A 22,102-nucleotide genomic window follows, 5' to 3' on the forward strand; every position below is an offset into this window, starting at 1 on the left:
TATTTTATCACAAATCATACAATGAAAGTTTTAAAACAGGTGCTTTTCTTGTGCAGCTGAAGCGAACTTCTTTGAGTCTTTGTGTCTCCAAGAAAATGAATCCACTAACAGAGAGTTACCTGTTGGAGCACTGTCTAATATCCTCACGTCGTAAGCTCCGGAGCAGCGGTAGTTAGCAGCAGTCCCGTTATCCCAAACAACCACCACCTCCTCGGGACTTTCGAAACTCCTGACCGTGCCAACATGTCCCTCTCCACCATCCTGTTTCCCCCACTTCCAGTCAGGTCCGCGGACCACTCTGGCTCCAACTCCTTCCATCATTGCCCGGTTATTCCTACCGGTGGTCATTTACGAAAAGATCTCGCACTGCCACGAGAAATATTAAATAAAAATATCAGCAGGCTAGCAGTCTTTGCCAGCCAGCTACAAGTGAACTGGTAGACAGTTTCCAAATGGAAAAGACAGCAAGTCCTAACACGAAAAAGACGGGAACAATCCACAAAGCTAGTCTGCTAGCCAAGTTAGCTTCCCAAGGAGGGAGCTGGATCCGCTTCCAAAAAGTACAAGCTAGTGTCAAATGCAAGCCAGTGCCTATTCAGCGTTCCTGCTGGAAACAAGCACATTCAATCCCAAAAAGACTATAAAGTTGACACGTTGCTCGTTTGCAAAGATCTCTGTACCAGCACCCAGTCACTCTCCTCCAGTTCAGACAGAAGAATGCCACCTCTTCAACTTAGCAACCTAGCGAATACAGTTGCTAACGATAGCAATGCTAGCAATACAAATTTGTCCAGGATCCTTATCGCTGTGGGTAATGTACTCCTTTTTGTGGTCGCTTATTCTTATTCTTGTAGTGTTGCAAAAGAAAACATCCAATGTATTCCTTTTGTCTATCCGAGGTGGTTCCATGGACTCAACTCAGTATAAACGCGTCGCCATTATAGTCAATCATCGTTCAAACCCCAGACGAGCAACAACTAGCTACGGAGATGCCCGATTAAACACGAAGACGCGAGGCTTTGTGAAAACAAACGAGCCCGACCGCCGCTGCGCATGCGCATCTGTAATATGAGGACCATGCCAGTCTATGGGACCATGAGTGGCTGAAGAAAAACAACAACAAAAAAAAAACATGTGTGATGTGTAAGCGTTGACAAGTCCTTATTAAATAATTTTATAGTGTGAAATTTTATGAGAGTAAGACTTATACAGTGTATATTTCACATTTCTTTTTGCATCAAAGCAGTTGTTTGCTAATGGCAGGTCCAATGAGATAATTTGGTTTAAATGGAAACAGAAGAGAACAGTAGCCGTGTGGATATGTCACATCACGTGATTTTTGATGGACATTGATGGATTACAAATGAACAAAAAAATTTGTTGTTGGTCATGACTTTGACTGAGCTTAGATCATGTCTTGAATTACGTCTTTGGCGTTTTTTGTTGTTTTTTTTTGTTTTGTTTTTTTTTACTCTACACTACACTATTTATCATGAAGTCAGAGCTTGTCCATTTGAGCTGCCACAACAGTTTCTAAATACGGTTATCTTGTCTGAATGAGTTTACTATAAAATTGTAATCACACTAATTGCAGACAATGTGAGTGAATTAACAGACAAAAAAGAAGAATATCAGTCACATTTATTTCAAACTTTGTTTTTGTGTGTTTAGTCTTTATTGTTTTATTGAAAATACAAATGTGGGAAAAGAGTCTAATCTGGGTTGACTTTTTATATATGTGCACAAAAGTAACAAATACAGTCAATGTATGGGAAAACTCACTAAAGGCTGATAAACTAAAAGATTCACAAGAAATAAAACAACTGGTGATATGACCAACACAACATCTGAATTCATTTTTAGTATCAGGTTGACAAGGATAATACCACTACAGTACAGAATTTGTTACAATATGATATTTATGTATGATGCGTAGGAGTAGAAATCATATGCTCAAGTAATTCTTTATTAATATAGCTATGTTTACTATGGTTAAATGCAAGATATATTATGAATTCCTCCTTAATACCATGAATTAATCATCAACTTTTTAAATTTGTGTTATCATGACACAGACAAAAACATAACGCTGGAATTACAGGTACAGCGTTAAGATGGTTTAAATCATATTTATCTGATAGACTTCAGTTCGTTCATGTAAATGACAAGTCCTCCTCCCAAACTACAGTAAGTCATGGAGTTCCTCAAGGTTCTGTACTTGGACCAATACTGTTCACGCTATATATGCTCCCTTTAGGCAAAATTATTAGACAGCATGGAATAAACTTTCATTGTTATGCAGATGATACTCAACTATACTTATCCTTTAAACCAGATGAAACAAATCAGCCCAATAGGCTACAAAATTGTCTCACAGACAAAGACTTGGATGTCTAGAAATTTTCTCCTCTTAAACTCAGATAAGACTGAAGTAATTCTCGTTGGATCTGAAAAACTCAGAGCTAAATTTTCCAGTTTTGTAATGAACCTGGATGGCATTACTTTAGCTTCCAGTGCTACAGTGAGAAACCTTGGAGTAATATTTGACCCTGACCTTTCCTTTGGCCCACATATTAAGCAGGTTACTAAAACAGCCTTCTTTCATTTACGTAATATAGCCAAAATTAGGGACATTCTGTCTCAGAGTGATGCAGAAAAACTGGTTCACACTTTTGTTACTTTGAGACTAGATTACTGTAACTCTTTATTACTGGGCTGTCCTAAATATGCCCTGAAAAGCCTTCAGCTAATCCAGAATTCTGCAGCCAGAGTCCTGACCAGAACCAGCAGGAGAGATCATATTTCTCCAGTTTTAGCCTCTCTTCATTGGCTGCCTGTTGAATCTAGAATAGAATTTAAAATCCTTCTCCTTACATATAAAGCCCTCCACAACCAGGCACCACTATATATCAAAGACCTCATTGTTCCTTATATACCAAGTAGAGTACTTCGTTCGCAGACCGCAGGCTTACTTGTGGTTCCTAGAGTCTCAAAGAGCCGAGCAGGAGGCAGAGCCTTTGGTTATCAGGCCCCTCTCTTATGGAATAAGCTCCCAGTTAGTGTTAGGGAAGCAGACACCCTCCCCACCTTTAAGACTAGGCTGAAGACTTATCTTTTTGATAAGTCCTATAGCTAGGGATGGTTAGCATCCCTTAGTTATGCTGCTATAGGTTTAGACTGCTGAGGGACATTTCCTGATACACTGAGCTTCTTTCTTTTCCTCTTTATCTCTTTCTTTTACCCCCCCCATAACAGTGTTGCATCATTAACATGTATGTCTCCTGTCTCAGCAGGTCTCCCTGGCCGGGAGTAGCAGTTCCTGTTGTCTGTTGTCTTTCTGTCCTCTTCCCCCCACACAGCAGAGGCAGATGGCTGCCTGTCCTGAGCCGGGTTCTGCCGGAGGTTTCCTTCCTGTTAAAAGGGAGTTTTTTCCTTCCCACTGTTGCCAGTGTGCTTGCTCAGGATGGGAGATGGAGTTGGACTCAACTCAATCTGTTGGTTTCCTTATATAGGCTATTATGAATTGGCCTTCATTATGTTTTCCCCTCTGTCTGTAAAGCGTCTTGAGATGGCATTGCCGTGATTTGACGCTATATAAATAAAGTTGAATTGAATTGAATTGAATTGAATAACAATTGATTAATTAAATAAATGAATACACATCTTTTTGTGTATGTATCACCCACTGATGTACACGAAGCACCACATTTTACACATAAAATTAAGGTGCTTTATGTGTTAGACATGTAAAGATTTCTTCTCTTGTCCTGTTATTTAAATTTTTACAATGGTTTGCGATCTGTTAAATGCAGCGTAACCACAAAAATGTACAGTAATTGAATCATCAATAATTGACAGAAATTTCTTGCAGATCTTATGTTAAAGCATACATTTAGTTTAGGCCTAAAAAAATGACCCGTAAAATGCTGATCTGCAAAGACGTTAGTTAGATTTTAAATCCCCAATCGTGTATGAAAAAGTCCCTCTTAGGTAGTTAATAGTGTTGCCTTAAGGCCCCCTAAGATTTCATAACATTTTTCAGTTAATTCAGTTAATACAAATTACATCATGGTTAAAGTGGAGCAGGTGGGCCCCATGTGAGTCTGTAGTCCCAAGAGCATTACTTCCTTTGTCTGATTAGTCATTGTTTAATAATGAACCTCTTCATTAGACACTGAAATGTTTATAATGAATCCATGTATCTATCTATGTAAGCGCACTTGGGCCAAAACACAATGTTGATTTATCCTTGGTCGATGCAGCACTAATGACATAACTGAGGTAAAGCTGCACATGGTGCATTTCCGTCTGATGACTGCAGGGGGCGACAGAGTTACGTTGAGTCATTGGTCAGGCATACTCGGACAAAGAGCGCCACCTCTCGCAGATACACACATTTTTCCCTGATCAGGTCCCCTTGACTCTCCTTCTAGTTGGCTCGCAGGCAGACACAGCTGAATTCCCATTGAGCTGGCAGCCGTCCTCGCAGTACGGGGAGACCACAGGAACCTTGCCATGATCTCGCTGGACATCAATTTCAACATTTTGACAAGGGACCTGTCGCATTATTTGGAAAATCAAGTGAAAGTTGGGCTTTTCGGTTCGGGAGTCGGGCTGTCTCTGGTGCTGGGCTTTAGCGCAGCGTACACCTGCTACTATTTGATTTCAGTGGCAAAGGTAAGTTATTGTTGATTTACGTTTTGTGACCCAGCTGAACCATCTTAAGGGTTTTTCTTTTTTTTTTTTTTTTTTTTTTTTTTTACCTCATAGCTAATTTATTTAACGGGAACCGGAGTGCATGGTTGTCATTGAGGAGCATCCCATTGCCTTGCCAGAGTGATGACAGTTCACCGCACCGGTTTACTGTACTGATGAAGGTTTCATCAGGCTGCATCTGCCCGCTTTGGGCTACCATTACTGCACATGCCGTAACGAAACACACATTTCTGTCAGCATATTTATATTCCCGACAAATATTAGCTACATCGAAGTGTGGGGCATATGTCAGTAGGGTTTTTTTTTCTTCAGTGTGCAGAAAGACAGTTAGACGTCGGCATTGGCTAAGCTAGGCTAGCATTTCTGCATGTTTGCTAGAAATGCCGGTGGAGGGTTTGATGCATGCTAAGTTGTACTTTGGTGACAGGCGGATACCACCCTGTCTTGTCTTTAAACACCCATAATACGATGTTTTTCATGCTCGAGTTTAATTTTTCGAGCGAAAGAATAGTGTCTACTTTATCAAGAAATGCAAATCAATGATAGTGCTGTTCAGCGAAGTAAGTGGTGTAAAACTCATTGGATGTTCAAATGAGTTCAAATTAGGCAGTCAGGTTCAGAAATTATATTTTTACATTAGCAATGCACTGTTAACCTTAAGTCTATAATCTGTCGTTCATATTTTATTATGTATGGTTTCATACTGAATTGAATTGAAATTAAATTAATGAAAGAATGAAAAATGAAAAATACTTTATTAATCACCAAAGGGAAATTCAATATTGTAGTATATAATTAACTAGAGGAGGTCTTGTTCCGGAGGCTAATGGCTTCTGGCAGGAATGATCTTCTGTATCTGTCAGTCTTACATCGGACCTGAAGAAGCCTCTCACTGAACACACTTTGTTGTTTCTTCACTGTGTTGTGGAGAGGGTGTGAAGAATCCTCCATCATCTTCATCAGCTTGTGCAGCATTCTTCTTTGGACAATCAGCTCCAGTGGCTCCAGAATGCCTTGTCACTTTACACATGAACAATGAGATTAAAACTGCCAGCATTAGCAGTACAAAAAAAAAAAAAAAAAAAAAAAAATATATATATATATATATATATATATATATATATATATATATATATATTAAGTATTTACAATATAAACATATACACCCCTTCTTTTTTCAGTTTGATAAACTTGCTGTTTGACATTTTAATGCTTGTGATCCACAGAAATGCTTAATGTTGATCCCATATTAACGATAAATGAACATACAACACAGCTTGAGGAAAAATATTAGCATTTTCTAATTCTGGTTGGGCAAGATTTGGTTGATAGCTAGATGTTTTTTTTGAGTGATCCATCCGTTAACTGAGCACTTGGAATTGGGAAAAAAAAATGGAAAATGTATGTTTTTAATTTTTGTGCTTTCCTTCATTTACTTGTGTATTTCAGAAACCTCAGCTCATCTCTGGGGGAAAGAAGTTTTACCAGTTTTTGAGGGAGCAATGTCCGGTCGTGTCAGAGACCTACTACCCCACCTTTTGGTGCTGGGAGAGTCGCATCCAGACTCTGCTGAGACCTTTTGTTACAGCCAAACCTGGAGTTATCTACAGAAAGTAAGTACCGGTACTCACAGTACAATTTTGTCTTTATTACATACACAACAGTATATTATTACAGTGGTACTCAGTTCGGTCCTACGAGTTCTGCAAGCCAGGAGGTTTTTCATGTATTCCTGCTTCAACACAGCTGAATGAGATCATATCAATCTAAAAACCTATCAGGTTCTGCACATTGACTCATTGATTTGAGTCAGCCTGATGTATACCCCAACGTTACTATGATACAGTGGACATAAAGTACGAGTAAAAACTTTAGACACACCTACTTTCACATTACTTTCATATCTATCTATCTATCTATCTATCTATCTATCTATCTATCTATCTATCTATCTATCTATCTATCTATCTATCTATCTATCTATCTATCTCTCTGTGTGTCCGTCTATCCATCCATCCATCCATCCATCCATCCATGTAATGTAAATATTAGATTTGTGAAGTGAGAAAAAAAAATGTGTGTAGAATTTTAATGTTTGTGCATTTTTTTTAATTTGTGCATGTATAAATGAATCTTTGGTGCATTATGTCTAGATATTTGTGTGTACTTTTGAATATACATTTGCAAGTCACCCAATTAAGCACAAAATGCTTTACATGGTTTCCAAACCATGTGTTATTACCCAAAGTTGCACACACATCATTTACACAGTTTTCAAGCCATGTAAATACACATACACGCAATGATACTGAGTCGATTTTCTCTCTATCGGCACAGTGTCATCTATTATGTGCATTTTTGGACACTGTCCAACAGTGTATCAATTCTGACGAACTGCGTTATACAGCTATTACATCCTGGAAACCGCAGCAGCAGTGTTTTTCTTTACGGACCACGTCACGCGTCAGCAAACAGATATTTGAATGTGTAGTCTTGGTTGACTAGACGTAAAAAAGAGAGATAAGATGAGTCAGTGTGAGATTGTCTTTTAGTGCTTGGAGAGAGCTTACAGCATAGGAATTAGCTGTCGATACATCACTGAGGTTGATGCGTTTTTAAACAAGCCATCTGTCCACAAATTTATGAAAAATATTTTACACTTATTTCCTACTAATCATTGATCGTGATTGAGAAACGACTGTTGGCTGTTTCTTACATTTCTTTTTTTGTCCAGTGTCACAACTAGAAACAAATCCCAGCCTTTGTTCTTAGCTGATCCCAAAGCTCAGAGGAGAAAGAGATCTTTTATGGCACTTTGCTGGCTGTGCCTGCCCGGTCTGTTCTTTGATAATCCTAACACTCTGTTTGGATTACTCCGCATGGCATTCCTTGTTCCCTTGTACAAATGAGATTATATGTAAAACAGATTTTTTTTTTTCCTTATGACATCATTATGACTTATTCATTTGTTTTTACACTTTTTTATACATATAACTATAAAACGAATAAGTATTGCGAGTGGTGTGTTAGTAAAACACTTGGAAATCAGATTTTAAAAATACAGTAATTATCAATGTTCTTTTATCTAAATTTTACTAAGATAAATTCACAACTTAAATTCATTTACTCTACTCAGTTAACACTAGGGAGAAGTGTAACACCGACAGCTGGAGGGAGTCTGTTCTGGATTTTTATGTATGATTTTGTTGTGTTCATTTTAAGTTTTTGATTTTGAGGGGGAAAAAAGCAAACAAAAAAAAATGCAAATAATTTTGTTCTTTTTTTTTCTTTGCTTTTGCTTTTCATTTCTTCTTTATTTGAATCATTAGTCCCATTAGTGTCTGACCCAAGGACATTGACACTGCCTCTGCTTTTGTTGGTCTCCATTGTCGAGGAGACAAGTATTCCCATAATGCACCTGGACTGTATCCCTCCTGGTGCAGACTTGTGTTATCACACACAGTAAGATTGATGGTCACATTCACTCTGCTTATTTTCACTTTTAATTTGAGGATAATCAAACTACTCCTCTGATTATTAAGTTATGTAAGGTTGACCTAATGGATTGTGAGAACTGGCTTGTCATTGGCTGTGTGGGTGAAATTTCACTCACCTTGTTGTCCGAGAGAGGAATTAGCCCGCATCCCCTCCCACTTTGTGCTCTGGCCACTCTGAATTGTCTCTAGTCTCAGGTGTATATTTCATGGCGGTTCTGTAATTTCATGCTGATGTTTTCGCCAGCGGGTGGCTAAGCTGGCTCATCCGCAGCTGTGTGTGGGTTTGTGTGCAGAACAGGTTACACAAGGCTCGAGTCTGGGTTGTGACCTCATCTGTATAACCCAGAAACTGACTGACCATAACCCTCTTAACCTACAGTGAGTAACAAAGTCCACTGAAAAGACGGTTGCAAGAAAAATGAAGCAGCTCTGCCTCAGCAGTACGTGATGAAAACAATGATGATGTCATCATTTTACCTTAAAATTCACAGAAGTCTTGAATCATGGGTAGAATAACAGTATTTGAACTATTTTGTTTTATTTTTTAGTCAGCCGGGATCCATATCAACCTGCATTTAACATTCACTGTCAGCACATTTAATGTTTTATTTCACACGTGTGTGCTTGTGTGGATGCAAGTGCTTGAATGGAAGAAAGGAAATGGCTACTTTTAAAGAAAGACCCACATTGCTGAATTGCGTGTCCCACTCATCTCTGCAGTGAGCTTATTAAGGCAGCAGATGGAGGACAGATATCTGTGGATTGGTTTGACAACGACGACAGCCTCTCTCATCCCGACCTTGCCACGAGGCCCACTGTTCTCCTTCTTCCTGGTCTGACCGGCACCAGCCGAGAGTCCTACATCTTGCACATGGTCCAACAGAGTCGGGATCTGGGCTATAGGTGGGTGGTTTTTGGCTGGATCCCCTGGCGGCGGTCCAGTGCTGAGCAGACATTCAGGGCACTGAATCACAGTCCTTAAAAACTCAATGCCTCAGGTTTTAATTTGCAGTTTATCTGCAGGACACTGTGTCCAGGAAAAGACAAAACACCTCTGTAGTCATACTGATATTGATCACACAGTGAAAAATTGTTTTTTCTGATTGCTTCATCAGGGCTTAGGGTTACTTCAGGTGAAGTACAGTGACAAAGTGAGAAAGAGCAGCTTTTGTCGGTTGCCAAACGTAGCACGAGCTTGGAGAATTGCACTGGGACGCAGTTTTTTTCTCCCCTAGATTCTTCCATTTCCAACAGGCTCTTTCTGTGTTCCCTGCACTCATTCTTTCATCCAGATTTGGGAAGACATGGGAAGAGAGCCAGTCCACTCAGCATCTTCTACCCCTCACCCTCGTCTGTGTAGCTTAATTAATTACAGCTTATCCTCGTACAAGCTTTGCAGCTTAGTTCCGACCAGCTTCCGTGTCCACCATGCCGCATAGTATATTTAAGCGCTCCACGGCCGTGGCCCCACCTCCTCTTGCCCAATGCCCCGTGGAGCTCCGCTCTGCTGCTGAGCTATACCGATAAAAACAGCCGGTCTGACTCCACCGGATAATAGATGACTGGCAAAATGGAGGGTGAGGATAGATGCTGATGTTTTTGCATCACAGTACAAGCAAAGTTCTCTCTACACAGCTGTTCTTCTTTGCATATCTGATCATATTTCTCGTTCAATTCTCCTATTTTATATAAGACACATTTAAAAGAATTTGAGCCAGACTGGTCTTTTGGATGCTTAAGGAGAGGTTTAGATACAGGTTTTAAACGGTTTTGCTTCAATGAAACCATTTTTTCCCAACTTTAGCCACTGAGCCTTGGGAAAATAACTTGCAAAGTTATAGCCGATTATGTCGGTTTTACAGACAGTGAAGGGTGTTCATCACATTTGTACATATATTGAGCAACCTTTAGAGTTCAGACAGGCTACTTAAAAACATCTATTAATTGTATTCCAGTCATTTTTTATATGTGAACAGATGTGTAATTATCTAAAAGGCTTAAGTCTGTTTAGCTCACAGGTGTCAAACTGCAGTACTCAAGCACCAGTATCAAGGAGGTTTTTTGCTGTCTCCATGCTCCAACACACCTGACCAAAATTAATGAATAGGTTTACAAGAAGCTGTTGGATCCATTTGATTTGAATCAGGTGCATTGGTGCAGGGAAACAACAAATCCTGCTGGATATCGGCCCTCGAAGACGGGAGTTTGACACCTTTGGTTTAGCTCATCTCAGTAGATTTTTGTCAGATGTAATCCTCCAGTTAGACATTAAAGCAAACTCCCAGTTCTTGTGAGTGATTTTTCCTATGTTAAGAAAATTATACATGCATTTAACTTCAATTTCTAGTTTTATTTCACAAGAAGCGTTATGTAGTTTTATGGTTTTAGCTTTGCAGATGACCAAAAATCGTTGCCTTACATGTGCGTAGGAAATGTATTTTTAATATAAGTGAATGAGCTGTTGTCTAATTAATCATGCACTGAGTTGTTTAAAGTGAAAATAAACTTAGAAAGTAATCTTTCCATTAGTGTACAAAGATATGAAAGGGAATACATTTTGTTTGTGCCTTTATTCTTTTGATCTTTTGCAGATGTGTGGTATTCAACAACAGAGGGGTGTCAGGTGAAACACTACTGGTAAGAATGGAAAATGCTACAGTTTTCAACATCTCTCTTTGTTGTTATACACGTCTTCATCATTCCTGTACGTACTGGAAAGGGCAGCTTTAATAGAACAGTTAGAAATAGCTGTCAGAGAGCATGTCTGCTGCACACGTGCCACAGACAGACAGGAAGCCTAAGTGAGCAGCGCACAGCTAATGTGGTTGCACTGCAGGGATTAAGTTGCAGGCGCATACTTTATTTTAATGCAGATCCACAGAAATATGACCCCGCCAAATGCCAAACAAGTGCTGTTCTGACACCTAGCTGGCTTAATCTGACCATTCACACCCAGATATATTTAGCAAACGAAATGGTCCCAGGCGCAGCATAGCATGCTCTTTGTGTCTCCCGAGTTGTGAGCATCCTTACTATAGAACAGAGACACATTCTTTATGGAGGGCTGTATTCCCCTGATCTAATCAGACTGTACCATCACTACCAGACAGTTTTCATCCAAAGCACGATTGTGTTTCATCACTTATAGGGATTGTCCACAATCAATCTAATGTTCCTTTTAGAGGGTAGAAATCTGAATGTGTGTCTGATTCATGGTGTGCTGCCGTTATTGGTTTTTTTTTTTTTTTTTTTGCTCTTTTTTTTTTTTTCTCAGATATTACAAACAATAAAACAAAGTGCCCAATATCAATCAGGTTGATTTAAATCTCTATTGTCCTGTGGGTCACAGCTAGCATTTAGTTGACTCAGCTGTATTTGAATAAAAATGGAGCTGGACCCTGTAACCTTGGCACAGGATCAAATGCGGGCGGTAAAGGAATTTTCGCCCTCATTTCAGATGATGGAAACTGTGCTATAGAGGCTGCAAGTAATTTAGCCCTCATACATTTTTGTCACTGTTTTCTCTGTGTCCAGTTAGAGGGAATGTCTTCCTTTGTTTAAATTGGCAAATGCTTCCAAACGACCCGCTGTGTCCAAGAGCCACCCTGCTGCAAAGACTGTGCACAAAGATCTTTAAACACCTGGATATTACACTCTTGTGTTAGCAGGACGATTTGAATTTGTTTATTTAATTTACTTTACATCTTAAACTTAAACAGTTTTGTGAAATGTGCAATGCATGTGAAGTCCTACCCTTTTTTAAGCCTAACAGCAAAACATTCAGTGAAACAGGAATTCACTTTGGCTGAGTTTCTTCTTGAATCTTAATTTAAGGGCTTTTTGTAGCTGAACGCCACCTTAAGAAGCTGTTGTTGTTGAATAGGCCCCATTAGGGTCAAACTGGCTTGTTGTAAATGTTAAGTAACCTGCTTTGACTGATAAAACTGTTGTATAAAGCACTTCAACCCACTCCTCATGAGAAACATATAAGAGCATTTCCAGCAATTGTTTGAGTAGCTGCAGATACAGTATATAACACTGTAAAAACAACACATTATGAATATAATGGTATGAAACCTAGTCAACCTGCTTTTAGGCATATTCCATTTGCAATTCAGTTGTTTCGTTTTTAGCTGCAGCCCACAGTTATTTCTTATACTTATTAATCTAAGTTATTATTTTGCTGAATCCCCTAAATGTTTGGATATTGATATGTATCCTGTTCTTACCTTACAAGTTAAGTCTGAGAAAATATATAAATGTCCTTTGCATTTGGATACAAGACTCTTGGCTGTAAGAAAAAAAAGTCTTGTAATGGGACTCAAATTGTGCTGTCTCCTGCTCCATCCTAGAAGCTGTTGCTACACAGCTCCTCTGCAGTGTAACAGTTCAGTCATATGCTGCAAAATAAAAACGTTTGAATGTCTAACTTTTTTTTTTTTTTTTTTTTTTTTTTTGAATGTCTAACTTGTAGGTTCATATTATTAATATATGTGTTTGACATCATTCAGGACAGAGTGGCTTAGGAGAAATGTCATCATAATTTATGTTTCACGTCTTCTGGTCTCAGCTGTGTCATGGATTTCACTATCTGTTGTTTGCAAAAACGGGCATGTCATGTGATATTTACAAAAGGCATATTCTTGGTTCTTCTAATAACACCTGAACGTTTATTTTAGCGATTGCTCCAGACATGAAGGACCTGATAGCAGTTATTTATTCCTTCACGCCAGACCAAATATTTAGCTTATTTTCATCTATTTGGAGGGGATATTAGCAATTGATGCCCATCTATGTGGGTTTTAACTGCCTTAGTATGTTAATGGCAAAGAAAGACACAACTGGAGTAGCTGGAAAATATTTATCTTACACTAACACAGTGGTTCCCAAACTGGGGGGGCGGGCCCCCCAGGGGGTGCCCAGAGTGATCACAGGGGGGGGCGCGGCAAGGCAAAATAAAACTTGGGAGTTTTTACACCGGATAAATTTGTAACAATATCATTGTAAATGATGATTGAACTATAATACCTGATTTAGGAGAATAGTGCATCACTCTTTAAACTCCTGACTTCAGCCCGTGAATAGTAATTTCATACCATCCATCTTTAGATTTAGTATGTTTCATCAACATTAAAAGAGGATATTAAATAATTCCTTTCAGAGCATTGACAAAAGGTTTCTTCATTTTTAGTCATATTTTATATAAGCTACAAGTAAGATGTGATTAGCATGTTTAGCCAGAAAATACTTAAATTCTTAGGTTATTATAGATTTGTGAATCTAAGGTCCATCATTTCATATTTTATTTGTGAAGAAAGCTGTAAGGATATGAGATGTTATGGAGCCTTCAGTTTCCAACGCAGTTTACCCTCACTGGGGTGCCACTGTGTGCACAAACATACATTTATGTTTCATTCAGAGCAGGCAAAATTCTAGGTTTCATCCACCGAATAAAGTATCATTTTTAGATTAAAAAATAGAGAGAATACAGTCCAAGTCCAAATGGACTCATTTAAACCGGGACAGGGAGAACGGCTGGTTCTTTTTTTGTTTTGTCTTTGTATTGCTGCCTCTAATAGTTGTTTCCTAAAGTTGTGTATTTCCCAATTAATTTGTTGTTTTTTTTTCTGTTTGACCTTTAGATTTGCCTTTTATAAATGTGCAAGACCAGCAGGTTTTATTATTTTTTATAATAAAGATGATGATACATTGGAAACATCATATGTGGATAAGTGAATTAGCACCAGAATCTGTGGATCCATTTCCTGTCCTGTCATGTCTAAATTTTAAAAAAAAAGTCTAGATGTAGCCCCAAGACAGTTTCTGGACATTTCAGGTCTTTTTGTCAGTTGTCTGTCTTGGACCACTTTGTTTTCATTAAACATAGTGTGCTGCACATATTGCAAAAATGTTATAACTATGGTGGTTATTACAGATGTGATCATTTTCCTGATGTATTTTAAATTTCTGCTGTTCAGTGTAGAATATCTTTTTTTGCAAAAGAACATTCACTCATTTTAGCTGGTTTATTTTTTATTTCTCCTGATTTAGAAAGAATTACTGGTATTTGTTGGTCAAAGTTTTTACTATTCAGACCACGGTTTTGTTGCTGCATAATGATGATTTTTTGTTTAAGACGATTCTAACTGTAAAAAGAAATAAGATGACTAATGAGTGTCATGCGATGTTGTCCTACCCAGACTCCGAGGACCTATTGTGCAGCCAACACAGAGGACCTGGAGACTGTTATAGAACATATCAAGAGAACCTATGAAGCTGCTCCAATCATGGCTGCTGGCGTATCCATGGGAGGGTAAAGAAACATTTCAGATCTGGCAGATACTAACAATAAATCTGAGATTAATAAAACTTGAAGACGGACAAGAGAACATGTTCCATTTTGTAGTGACTAAATCCTGACTGAATGTGTTGGGGACAAATATGAATGTTAGCACTCTGAGTGACAGGCCAGCTTTATACATTCTCTCTGTGCTGATTTGGACATTTCAGTACTTTAATTTTGTGCCAGTCGTTCAGCGCTGCATGCCAGAGACTGATTTTTTTCAGAGCACAACACTAATCCCCCGAATTGAGGGATTGGTCTGAAATGGAATCTGCGTTTTCCTCGTCTGCTCCTTTAGTTCTCCTTCTTTCCATATTCAGGATGATGCTGGTCAACTACTTGGGGCGAAAGGGCCTGGAAACCTGCCTGAAAGGGGTTGTAGTTTTCTCAGCCGGCTGGGATGTATTTGAGTGTACAGCATCACTGGAAAAACCCCTGGACCGTTTCCTCTTCAACTCCTACCTCACCAGCTGCCTACAAGCTTCTGTGCACAGGTCAGCCAGGGCCAAAGCGGGATTAACACTGCCACTAACACTCTGCAAGCACACAAGCTCACCAACTGGGTTCACTTAGAAATATTTTAACATTTTCATTTACAGTTAGCCTGTTTGGAAAATGCTTAACTTTTTCTGTTTGTTTATTTATTTATTTGATGTTCTCCCTTGCAGACACAGACCAGTGCTTGAAAAGTGTTATGACATTGATCATGTCATGAAGGTACAAACTTTTTTTGATCCATATTAAGCCATGTTAATTTAATTGTAAATAGAACTGAATCTCTTTTTTTTTTTTCTTTTAATCCTTACAGGCAAAGACCATCCGAGAGTTTGATGAGAGGTTCACCTCCATAATGTTTGGTTATCCTACTAATGATGATTACTACCGTGATGCCAGTCCTGTCCACAAACTGAAATCTGTGCAGGTGCCAATGTTGTGTCTGAATGCTGCTGATGACGTCTTTTCTCCATCTCACGGTGAGTCCGCAGTAGACTCAGCTGGGTGTTGTGTTTTGTTTTGTTTTTTATTAGTTTTACTTCATTACCACCAAGTTAAGCTTGTGGTAGGCCTATTTACTGGGTATTTCCTTATTTTATTGTTTATTTACATATATGTAGTTTCAGACACAGAAGCTAGAAAATATGACTTAGATAAATGGGATGGGAGTGTGGGGGGGCTTGTAGTTGGGGTGGTGGTGGTGGTGGCGGGTCAGGGTCAGTGCATTCACATGTGTGTGCAGACAAAGTGAGATTATGATCAGATTTGTGTATTTTATATACTGTTAGGTTTTAGACTTGGGTGTCTGAAGACTTTTTTATAGGTTTTATTTAAAGTGCCTGCTTACAAGCTCGCTTATTTTATTTTATTTTATTTCATTTTATTCTATTTTTCATTAATCATTCATTTATTATTCTAACCGCTTAGTCCAATGAAGGGTTGCAGGGAAACTGGAGGCTATCCTAGCTGTCTTTGGGCAAAATGCAGGGGACACCCCAGACAGCTCGCCAGTCCATCACAGGGCTTTATTTTATTTTATTTTATTTTATTTTTTGTTGATACAGCTAATAAGTTGGCCTAAATAATGGAAATTCATTCAAAATACATATGAAATAAAGAAATGAGTGGGAGACAGAAAGAGTCACATTTCTGAATTCAGCATAGAGTTGGAAACTACCAGATCTGTTCGTAAACACCAGCCAGTTACCAAAGGCAATGACTGCATTACACACCAATGCACTAAAGCAGTAAATTGAGCCACAACCTGACCCTGTTTTTTCTCTTTGTGTGAAATAAATGTACATAACATACAACACTACAGCATTTTAGCAACGTTATGGTCAAGTCATACATGAGTTGGAACACCTTGTCAAAAGTCACTCACCTCTTACAGGAAATTAATTCTTGTTTTTTTTTTTGCAGCCATCCCAGTGGAGGCAGTGAAGCAGAATCCAAACTTGGCCTTGCTAATTACCTGCCATGGCGGCCATATTGGTTTCCTGGAAGGACTCTGGCCACGACATAGCACTTATATGGACCGAGTCTTCAAGCAGTTCGCGAAGGCAGTCATTGAACAAGGCAGCCGTCTGAAAGACCTTTCCTGATAAGAAAGCGGAACTTCTAGTTACTTCCTTTCTTTCCTTCCTTTTTTTGTCTTTCCCTTCTTTCATCTTGGTCAGCCATCTTTTCTCACTGGATTCCATTTTCTGTTCCTTTTTATTATTACATTCTCCTTCTTACCTTCCCACCATTGCTGGTTTTTAACAATTGAACCTTTTTTTTTTTTTTTTAACATTCCCAACTTCTATCCATTGTTTGTTCCTCTCCTCAGCACCACTTCCTACTGAGTCACTTTATCATAGCCGTGTATCCATCCGTCCCTTTCCATTTTCTACCACAAGCAAAAAAGCTAGCTAAAGAATCATGTGATTACCAAGAGCAATCATCTTCTTTGAAGTCAGACAAATCCTGTCCAAGAAAATCTTTTTTTTTTTTTCAAACATCCTGTAGTATTTAGTATTAGGATCAGTAGGATTTTAGCCCTCAGGGATTTTCTTTATTTACTCATCATTTTCTCCTTTTATGTAATTTAGTTTTATCAGTCACTGTCCTGTTCATGCTATTTATCTGTTAAAGCGTAGTAACCACTACTCTTTTATTTACAACTTATTGTGTGAATTACAATTCTGTGCTTTCTTTCAGAGATTTGGGAGGGCTTATTAGTTTTTTAAATATGTGTCTACTGTCAGGAGACATTTAGATTAGGACTGTGTGGATGCTGGAAGCAGGAATAATCAAAAAGCCAACTTATGAATAACATAAAATCTCAGAATAACATGTTAAATGATGTTTCTTTTAAATTAATGTTGAAGAATGTTAGTATACAGCAGTGGAAGAGCTCTTTAATAGCCCTCTTAAGTATTGTTAATTGACTTATTTAGTCAAATTGACAATCCAGACTGCACTTTTTAGGGCCAAAGTAGTGAAGCTGCATATGGATCCAGTATCTTATTTCCTTTCCTCCTTTGCTGGTGGACCTTATGGACCCTTTTTTTAACTGTCCATTTCAAGGTGAATTTGATCCACCTTCATTGCACCTTGCATCCTGTGTAAAAAAACAAAAACAAAAAAAACAGAATTGAGGCATGATTCTCCACTAACGTGCTAATGAGCCGGCAGTGCAGCCCTTTGTGCCTAAGGACGGGTTGCCATTGGGGAAAATGTGTGTTCCCTCTCTGTTGTCCCTCAGCTGAGGCTGCAGTGCTGACTTACTGTGCGCGAGCACGCTGATGCAGCACTGAGCCGCATGATGAGTATGTGAAAAGAGGTTAAGAGTGTAACCCTTAAAACTACGTACGAAAAAGAAGATTCATTGTTTGCCTTCACCAAAAATACAAAAGATTCTTCTTCTGACAAAACCTCCAAAGTTATTGTGGATTTTTTATGTTTTAAAAACATAATCCCAATACAGCAAAATCAGCAACAAAGTTGTTGAACAGAAAGAAAAGTGATATTTATTCATGCTTCATTTATTTAGCAGGAGCACTAAAATAAAAGCAGTTTGTAACTTCTAAAAAGTTTTGGAATCAGTAAAATGTACTTTTCCCAGTTAATGTTTCTGTTTAATGTAAATGTGAAAGGCTCATTTAAAATCCTTTTTCCTCTTTGCACCTAAATCAAATGTACTGCCATCAAACTTTGTACTGATTCTACAGCCATTTCTGAAGCGGTCTAAAATATGCACCATTTGATCATTAGTAATTGCCAAAGTATGTGGTTTTGTTTGGTTTTGTTTGATTTTATTTGTTTTTGTTGTGTTTTTATTAGAAACAGAAATCTCCATCATACACAGCTCTGGTAAAAAAAAAATCTAAAAAAGGACCACTGCTGTTTATTAAATCAACATCTCTGAGCATTCATACCTAAAATGGAATTCCTCCACACCACCTCTCATTCTGCTTTATGATGACAACATAGTCTGGGCGAGGGCAAAAACAGCCTTGACCTGAAAGGGACCCTAGACTGACATCAAATTACTGTCAAACACTGGCAAATTTAGACTGAAGAGGCTCCTACAAGGAAGGACTGAAGCCACACGAAACTCATCTTAATGGCCGAGAAGCAAAGGTCTCAGGCTGAGGTTTGAAAAATAACAGAAAACTGAAGGATAAACCACATCAAGACCCTGTCATGCCCAGGGTCTCCAGATCTAATCCCTTTTAAAAACCTCTCTAATGGCATAAAAAAGAAGAGTGGTCACAAACCACCAAACAAAGCTGAGTAGTTTCTTTATAAAGTAGAGTGGTTGAAACTTACTCAACAGCAGTTTGAGTAGTTTTAGTGGTGGCCTCTTATTTTATTATGCAGCTGTAAATCTGAGCAATTGGCACTATGTAGACCATGTCTTGTTAAATTGCTCTGCCTCTTCATCACTGCTCGCAGCCATATTTTCATTTAGATTTAAAATTAAATAAACTTGTTTAAACATGTTACAGAACATTAGATCAGCAATTGAGCTGAACTACTTTCCCCCCTTCCGGTTTGTAGCTAACAAACTGACTGCTGGCTGTAGCTTCACATTAACCAAACATTACCAGTGTAGTCTCTCATCAGACTCGAAGCAACAAAGCAAATTAGCACTTTTTTTGTATGTTTGATATGTGGAATTTCTGAAAGCACTTTTATTTCTCTCATTCTAGCATCATGGACACCAAATAATTTTCTAAATAGATGATATGAATAAAATGTCATCATTGAAAAAAATGTAAATTTGCACTATTTAAGTCGATACTACCATGCCTTTAATTCCTTAATACAAGGCACTAATTTCATTAGATATTTGAAAGTATATCCCAAAGGCGTAACAGAGCAGTATATGAATGCCTTTAGGTTTTGTTTGTAAAAATGTTGGTGGTTGGTTGTGTAAGTCTGAGGATGGTTGATACAGTGATGTAAAAAAAAGTAAGACAGGTTGCACTCATTGGCTGTCTGAAGTGACTGATGCTGCTTTACAAAACGCATAGCTCTGTTGTTACTGGAACCTGGTTTCCTGTCTTTTTTTTTTTTTTTTTTTTTTTCTCCTTTCGCCAACAATGATCAAGGCGCTGGCTACCCTGAATGAGTTGGCGGCAGTGAATTTGAGCAGATCTGATGGGCAGCTGGACTTCAAGTAATGCTTTGCATGAAGGATTCTGACTTACTGTTCCTATGAAATTTTTCTGCTCAAACTTTGTTTTCTGCAAAGTGTTCATTAGGGATCACGTGTCTCGCTTAGGTTATCATGTCCTGAACCTCAACATGACTGTAATCTGTAGCACAAAGGACGTGGTTGTTATGTTTTGTTTTTCATCGGATGCTGCATTTCATTTTCTACACTACATAACAAAAAGAGAAACATTGTTTAACATGTGCAGCAATAAGATTTTAAATTGAAAAACGGTCTCTATGGTATGAGTGCTAGTGTATTCACATTATCAAATTGAGTGTAATATGCTGTATTTATTAAATGATTAAACAAAGTCTAGCTCAACTTGTCTCCTGTTTCCGTTACTTCTGCCTGCAATGTCGTTACTCATCAGTGCATATTTAATGTCAAGCTTCACCATGTGGTGCAGGTCAGAATAACTGACTTCAGCTACTAGCTTGTTTTTTTGTTAAATAACAGGGATAACCCTATGGCAAAATACAAACTGTATTTGCATTACACAAGACATTCAGCTCTCACCTAAGGTTTAATTTACACAGTTCCTCTCCTGGAGTCTCAGAATAAACAACAACTAAAGCATTTCACATTTTACTATTTAATCCTGTCCACGGTATGACCAGTGTGTCACAGCAGGATCACACCATCCCCTCTTGCAACATTGCATTAGCTTTTGGGCCCTGGAATTGACTCAATCCACACACACCAGCTTAGCTGCTGATATGATATGCATCGCTGCAGTGGTGGATGTTCTCCACGAGAGGCTAACCGTAATCCTCCAGCACTCTTACCTACAGTCCAAATGTATTAAGCCCACAGGCAGATGAGCTTTGGTTTTAGCTTGATGATGTCAGCATGCCTGTGAAGTAATTAGACTGCCAAGAGAGATGAGTAATTTACTCCTGGTCTCCATCAGAGAGAACGGACATATTAAGCAGGGATCCTTTTGTTATAGATGTTGATATCTTTTCACACATACATTACATATTGTTTTCAAACTTAAAATTTACATCTTTCTTGTGATCAAATTAAATTAAACCAAATATTTTGGAGCTGTATCTGACATTTACAGTCACAGTGTAACATGACTTCTAGAAATGGTTGATGACTTTGTAACAGAATATTAGAATTCGGCAAAAGTTTGGCTAAAAGGTCCCATTAAAAAATAAAATCAGCCCCAAAAAACTGCAAGTAAAGTTAGTTTGTTTATTTTGTTTTGTTTGTATCAGTCACAATCAGTTTGTCCATTTCCCAAAAAAAAAAAAAAAAAAAATCAAGTAAAACAAAAACAAAATAGGCAGAAGCAAAGCTTGTATGCCTAATAATGTACACTTACAAGTAGAGTTGCCTTAAATTATACAAATAACAAAAGCAGATGCATTACATACACAATGTGTGCCTTTTATAAAAAAAATAATTTATAAAGTTGCATTGCTCTCAAAAATAAACTGATAAATAATGTTTTTAAATAGAAATGAAGAATTACAATTTTTTACCTCATTACTGAGTTTATTCCACAGTTGAACCCCCCAAAAGGACAAGCATCTCTGTTTCACCCCGGTCCTAGATTTTGGAACAATAAATTTACAACTGTCTCTAAAGTTATATTTAGTCTGCTGAAGCTTAAAGTAATTTTGGACACCTTCTGGAAAGCATGATGCATAGGAACCAGTTTTGTCACAAATGGATTGCCTTGGAACATCTAAAATGTTTTGAGAGGAACCTCTCTAGGGTTTAGAGTACAATCTTAAACTGCTATTCCTGAAAGAGGAGCAGGAATCAGAGTCCAGTGCACTCTTCTTTTTTTTTTTTTTTTTTTTTTTTTTTTCTTCTTTGTCTTATCCCATCCTGAAGGGAGCTGGCTGAAAATAGCCATGTGTCATATCACACCGGGGTTGTAGGCTGATGGAAAGTGTGCTCTAATATTACTTCACAGAGCGGAAATAGTCCTGTCCCTTGACCAAAAATGCTCCTGTGCCCTCACAGTGCTTCCAGAGAATGTCCTTGCTTTCATTATCAGGCCGGTTTCTGCTTTAGATGGAGAGTGGGGTGTTTGTGGATACTCACACAGTTTTGCTATGGCTGTGTTGAGATGATACAGTAAGGGAGGTGGTGCTTGAGAAACAAGTGAGTGCTTTGAGTTTGCTTTCATGTCGGCTAAAAGGATCTCAGATTCATTGTGCTCTAAGGAGACTGAGTGAGTTGCCAGTCAGAGGTTAAACATGAGGCAGCTCATGCATTCTAACAAGACCGCTTAAGCTTTGTGCTAATGCACTCACAACACAGTCGACTGCAACACTTCAAGCACAACAAAGTCATGGAAACATGCCAAAAATCACCTTCAATGAG

At 38.4% G+C, this 22,102-nt stretch overlaps 2 protein-coding genes across 5 annotated transcripts in view; one reads left to right on the plus strand and one right to left on the minus strand.

The window, feature by feature from the left end:
• Positions 1-960, minus strand: part of mib1 (MIB E3 ubiquitin protein ligase 1) — a 56,093-nt gene extending 55,133 nt beyond the window's left edge. For all 4 annotated transcript variants that reach the window (XM_079243356.1, XM_079243355.1, XM_079243354.1 and 1 more), the window contains exon 1: positions 120-960. In XM_079243356.1, the coding sequence (XP_079099482.1) occupies positions 120-348 (229 nt within the window). In that variant the 5' untranslated portion in view covers positions 349-960. The remainder of the gene's footprint in view (positions 1-119) is intronic.
• Positions 961-4,515: 3,555 nt separating this feature from the next.
• Positions 4,516-16,655, plus strand: abhd3 (abhydrolase domain containing 3, phospholipase; the record flags this gene model as incomplete). Its single annotated transcript, XM_079243674.1, has 9 exons — positions 4,516-4,677; positions 6,166-6,329; positions 8,934-9,116; positions 10,805-10,850; positions 14,414-14,526; positions 14,877-15,050; positions 15,225-15,273; positions 15,365-15,530; positions 16,474-16,655. The coding sequence occupies 9 exons, from the start codon at positions 4,516-4,518 to the stop codon at positions 16,653-16,655; spliced, it is 1,239 nt and encodes a 412-aa protein (XP_079099800.1).
• Between the last annotated feature and the right edge of the window lie 5,447 nt (positions 16,656-22,102).

Source organism: Telmatherina bonti (genome assembly GCF_933228915.1).
Source record: "Telmatherina bonti genome assembly, chromosome: 7".
NCBI classification, from domain to species: Eukaryota; Metazoa; Chordata; class Actinopteri; order Atheriniformes; family Telmatherinidae; genus Telmatherina; species Telmatherina bonti.